Source organism: Ostrea edulis, chromosome 6 (assembly GCF_947568905.1).
Source record: "Ostrea edulis chromosome 6, xbOstEdul1.1, whole genome shotgun sequence".
NCBI classification, from domain to species: Eukaryota; Metazoa; Mollusca; class Bivalvia; order Ostreida; family Ostreidae; genus Ostrea; species Ostrea edulis.
The window spans coordinates 2,678,166-2,684,165 of NC_079169.1; the positions used below are offsets into that span (position 1 = coordinate 2,678,166).

General features: G+C 37.6%; 1 protein-coding gene across 2 annotated transcripts in view; it reads right to left on the reverse strand.

The window, feature by feature from the left end:
* The window catches only part of LOC125646211 (DNA mismatch repair protein Msh6-like), a 44,207-nt gene that overhangs the window by 7,416 nt on the left and 30,791 nt on the right, over positions 1–6,000 (reverse strand). For both annotated transcript variants that reach the window (XM_056141242.1, XM_048872397.2), the window contains exons 18-23: positions 5,450–5,576; positions 5,029–5,131; positions 2,011–2,173; positions 1,718–1,798; positions 1,507–1,602; positions 1,298–1,388 (exon numbers count right to left, since the gene is read on the reverse strand). In XM_056141242.1, coding sequence (XP_055997217.1) covers positions 1,298–1,388; positions 1,507–1,602; positions 1,718–1,798; positions 2,011–2,173; positions 5,029–5,131; positions 5,450–5,576 — 661 coding nt within the window. The remainder of the gene's footprint in view (positions 1–1,297; positions 1,389–1,506; positions 1,603–1,717; positions 1,799–2,010; positions 2,174–5,028; positions 5,132–5,449; positions 5,577–6,000) is intronic.

Below are 6,000 nucleotides of genomic sequence, written 5' to 3' on the forward strand. Positions count from 1 at the left end.
ACTTTTTCATTGTTGTGTGTTTGATAAAGTATATCAAGAACACGTACATTGCCGTAATTTATTATGATAGTTGTACATGTACAGTAGAAAAGCATCAAGAATGAATAAAGTCAATATGCCTTTAATTAATGTACAGTGAAACTTCTCTAAACCGGCCGACTCTGGGACCGAATAAAATGGCCAGTTTAGAGGGGTGGCCGGTTTACCGAGAATTTAGCATTTAGAGACATTTTATCTCAATATTCACAAAGTAGGTACTGTTCACTTTGTTCTGGTGATCTATGATCAATTATCGGTGGAGATCAAATTAGTCCATTTGTACCTGTACCTATGGGTAAGTATAAATTCTCGCTGAAATCATCGAATTTTAAACTGAAAATATATAACAGGATACATAAAGAAAACACAGAGGCCTATTATTGGAATTCAGACTCTGTTTACATCCATCGCTTATGTCATTAACAAATTTGTTTTGATGTTTTTGAGAAGTACAGTAGTAAATATGAAATTGTAATTTGAATATTTCTTAGGAATTGTAAGTCTATGGAAACCAAGAAAATTAATTTATCTTCTGATAATTATCATTAACAGTCATGGGTTTGTTCTTTATGAACTACCACTTATATCCATGCGGTAGTATGGGGAACCAATTTGGCTGTTGTTATGGTATTCATTCAATATGTTCCTAAATGTTTTTTGTTTTTTTTTACATTTTGAACAGAATTTGGAAGGGTCACTTGGATTAGCCAAGTGTCACTTAACACTTTTGACAGCACAGGTAAACAATAGAAGGAATAGAGGCCACTTGTGTTTTTCACACCTCCAGTTGATAATTTCTCACCTGGCCTGTTGGTCAGTCAATTTGCACACCTGGTCGATTTTGATCACCCTCTGGCCAAAATTTTCTCATTTTCAAAAAGTGGCTGGTATGTAAATTACACATGTTTGTTAACAATTGTACTTTAAAAAGTGGCCGATGTCCGGTTTTCAGGGGTGGCCGGTTTTGTAAGACTTTCTTTGTAAGGAAATGTTAAGATTTCTGCCAGGACTTTGAAAATCGGCCGATATTCAGGGAGAACCGGTTTTCTGAGGGGCCGGTTTGGAGAAGTTTCACTGTATACCATATACGTAAAATCATCGACAGGATAAATTCGTTATATAGACACTTACAGGGGTAATACGGAAATACATGGGGTCCTTAAAAACAAAAACATATTGGGTTCATATCATGCCTCCAAGTGTCTACATAACTAATAATCCATTTGTCTAATTGCATTACTATTTATATCACACCTACATCAAAGAACTGTAACTCCTCCTTCAAGTCAGGGAATAAACCTTTACTGTCAGCAGAGTCCGTTGTCATAGTCCACTTCAGAAGGTTTGACCTAAAAATATTGAAAATTAATTATCTGTCTCTATACATTCAATTAGTATAAAATTTGTTGCACATTAAATTTACATTTCTGTCTGCAATGATAATTATATATAATACACTCGACTTACGTGAAGTCATCAACATGAGACTGAAATTTCTTGGCTACTTTTTGGGCCACTTTAAATCCTTCTATTGTTGAGAGGAAATCCTCTATTTTCTTCTTACTGGAAAAGATCAGTGATGTATTTAATGGTGGACAAAACTAATGTACCAAACAGATTCTTTTGTCCTTAATCTTAGTACTTCACATGCAACTCGCATAACTTCTGAAAAATTCACCTGTATTTTGCTTCATCAAAGAAAATGGCCCGACTGTCTGGGTGCTTTTTACTGCGAGCTGCAGATCCAAGGCTGTGAAATCTACAGAAGACATACTAAACTAGTGATCTATGCATAGCAATGATAGACATCACATTTCTGATGCTCTTTGGACTTATACATACAATATACATAAATGTGCATACATCCCTTTTTATACACATTTGTAGAAGTATATTTGAACTTGGTTGATCCATCACAATACAATCTCTGGAAGAAGACAGATTTTTCTGCATGTTCAGGTTTACTCTTACTTGCTGAGGATGCGTTCGAGGTCTGGAAGTTTCCGGATCATCTCTGTAACCTCGGACATAACTTCAGGAACAGCATTCAAATCCTCCACAGCATTGAGTCGATCGTTAATGGAGGCAGGGTTACACAGAGGCGCACACAACCATTGCTTAAATAACCGGTTACCTGAAATCACATTCAGTTTTACTGTCAATCTAAAGAACCTCTTCCTATCGTTATCTAACTAAACTGACAGCAGTTGTGCAATTATCAGTGAAATGCATTCTCTATAACACATGTATAAATTACCACTGTGTCTATAATCAACTAGAGATTGTTTACATGAAAAACAAATGTCTCTCCAGCTCTCCAAATTAGAAGTGCTCTAAATGAAACCTCCTCCCCTTAATGTACTGCATGGTATGGAGGAATAAAGTGCACCGCCACGGCACATGATACGCCCGTCACATATTGTTAACAGTATAGATTGTACCCATTAAAACATTTTTTTTTATATCACCTTAATTAAATGTCACAGTGACCTTAAAGTAGGATGCGACACACCTTCTACCTAAGATGCATTAGTTGACCAATTTTGGTGATTCTAGGTCTAATAGTTTTCAAGTTATGAGCCGGACAAGTTTTTGCCATATATGGCCATATCTTCTTAATGAAAAGTCACAGTGACCTGATTTTAATGTGCGACACACCTTCTACCCAAGATGTACATGTATCTACAGACAATGTTTGATGATTCTAGGCCTTGTCGTATTTAAGTTACGGGTCGAACACGAAAAAGCTAACAGACGGACGGACAGACGGATATCTTCTTAATGAAAAGTCAGTGACCTGGTTTTAATGTGCGACACACCTTCTACCCAAGATGAATCTACAGACAAAGTTTGATGATTCTAGGCCTTGTCGTATTTAAGTTACGGGTCGAACACGAAAAAGCTAACAGACGGACGGACAGACGGATATCTTCTTAATGAAAAGTCACAGTGACCTGGTTTTAATGTGCGACACACCTTCTACCCAAGATGTATCTACAGACAAAGTTTGATGATTCTAGGCCTTGTAGTATTTAAGTTACGGGTCGGACACGAAAAAGCTAACAGACGGACGGACAGACGGATATCTTCTTAATGAAAAGTCACAGTGACCTGGTTTTAATGTGCGACACACCTTCTACCCAAGATGTACATGTATCTACAGACAATGTTTGATGATTCTAGGCCTTGTCGTATTTAAGTTACGGGTCGAACACGAAAAAGCTAACAGACGGACGGACAGACGGATATCTTCTTAATGAAAAGTCAGTGACCTGGTTTTAATGTGCGACACACCTTCTACCCAAGATGTATCTACAGACAAAGTTTGATGATTCTAGGCCTTGTAGTATTTAACTTACGGGTCGGACACGAAAAAGCTAACAGACGGACGGACAGACGGATATCTTCTTAATGAAAAGTCACAGTGACCTGGTTTTAATGTGCGACACACCTTCTACCCAAGATGAATCTACAGACAAAGTTTGATGATTCTAGGCCTTGTCGTATTTAAGTTACGGGTCGAACACGAAAAAGCTAACAGACGGACGGACAGACGGATATCTTCTTAATGAAAAGTCACAGTGACCTGGTTTTAATGTGCGACACACCTTCTACCCAAGATGTATCTACAGACAAAGTTTGATGATTCTAGGCCTTGTAGTATTTAAGTTACGGGTCGGACACGAAAAAGCTAACAGACGGACGGACAGACATGAACGCCATACCATAATACTTAAGTCTTAGGACGGGTGTATAAAAAGCATGGGCAGGAACATAGACATTATGAACTCTGATAAGCCATATAGGAGAAGTGTTCAAAAATTATTTCACACCCTCCACCCTTCAGATCCACTATAACTTTAAGGATAACCATTGGACCCTCCTGTCCCTAAAAAGTATTGTACAAAATTTTAAGTCTATTGGATAAGTCATATAGGAGAAGTGTTCAAAAGCTATATTACATCCTCCACCCCTCTTAGATCCACTATAACTTTTAAGAAAAATAATTGGATCTTCCTATCCCAACAATATGCACATCTACAAATTATGGCAATGAAGCATTGTACAAAGTTCCAAATCTATCAGGTAAGCCATATATGAGGAAAAGTGTTCACAAGCTATTTTACACCCTACACCCCTCTTGGATCCACTATAACTTTTAGGAAAATATTTGGATCCTCCTGTCCCGACAATATGCACATCTACAAATGGCAATGAAGCATTGTACAAAGTTTCAAATCTAGCAGATAAGCCATATAGAAATGTCCACAAGCTATTTAACATCCTCCAACCCCCTTAGATCCACAATAACTTTTAGAAAAATGATTGGATCCTCCCATCCCACCAATATGCAAATCTACAAATGGCAATAAAGCTTTTACAAAGTTTCAAGTCTATCTGATAAGCCATATAGGAGGAGATTTTGTGACAGATAGAGGTGGACAGAAAGTACAAAAACAATACATCTCCCCCTGAAAAACGGAAGACATAATTTACATGTATTTAAAGATGTCTGCATCTCCATCTCCAATATCAGAAATATAAATCATTGTACCGTTCTTTGAGGTTTTCAGACTTGATAGTCCCTAAACTTAATATAACTTCTACACAATGTGTAGATAACCCTAAACTATATATAACTTCTACACAATGTGGAGATGGCCCTAAACTAAATATAACTTCTACACAATGTGGAGATAACCCTAAACTATATATAACTTCTACACACTGTGGAGATGGCCCTAAACTAAATATAACTTCTACACAATGTGGAAATGGCCCTAAACTATATATAACTTCTACACAATGTGGAGATAACCCTAAACTCTATATAACTTCTACACAATGTGGAGATAACCCTAAACTAAATATAACTTCTACACAATGTGGAGATAACCCTAAACTAAATATAACTTCTACACAATGTGGAGATAACCCTAAACTAAATATAACTTCTACACAATGTGGAGATGGCCAACATCTACCTACCAAACGGAGTGCAGCAGAGATTCAGAGTGGACAACAAAGTCCCTTCCTGGGCTCCATACATGTCTGCCACATCCAGGTTTCTCAAGGTCAGACCATCTAGTACCTGCACACCAAATGTTAAGATTCAGTATAATGAATTCAAGGTCTGAACATCTAGTACCTGAACATCAAATGTTAATTAGGATTCAGTATAATGAATTCAAGGTCTGAACATCTAGTATCTTAACACCAAATGTTAAGATTCAGTATAATGAATTCAAGGTCTGATCATCTAGTACCTGCACACCAAATGTTAAGATTCAGTATAATGAATTCAAGGTCTGAACATCAAATGTTAAGATTCAGTAATGTACTCGGCTATCATAAATACATGCCTGCATGTCACATTCACTGAACTATAAAATATTCCTACAATACACACCATGTGCTGATTTTTCTTGAAAGTTGACTTTTCTTCTGATGTGATTTTCCCGGAGTCCACGGGAATATATTCCTCAAAGTTCTTCATGGACAGGAGTTCATCATCCATCAGGCAGTACTGAAGGTACCTAAATACATAATCACAGTATTCTGAAATTATCTCCTCTCAGTCTATACATATGTACCACAGACCCCACATACAGGTACACTGTACTAGTATACCACAGACCCCACATACAGGTACACTGTACTAGTATACCACAGACCCCACATACAGGTACACTGTACTAGTATACCACAGACCCCACATACACGTACACTGTACTAGTATACCACAGACCCCACATACAGGTACACTGTACTAGTATACCACAGACCCCACATACAGGTACACTGTACTAGTATACCACAGACCCCACATACACGTACACTGTACTAGTATACCACAGACCCCACATACAGGTACACTGTACTAGTATACCACAGACCCCACATACAGGTACACTGTACTAGTATACCACAGACCCCACATACAGGTACACTGTACTAGTA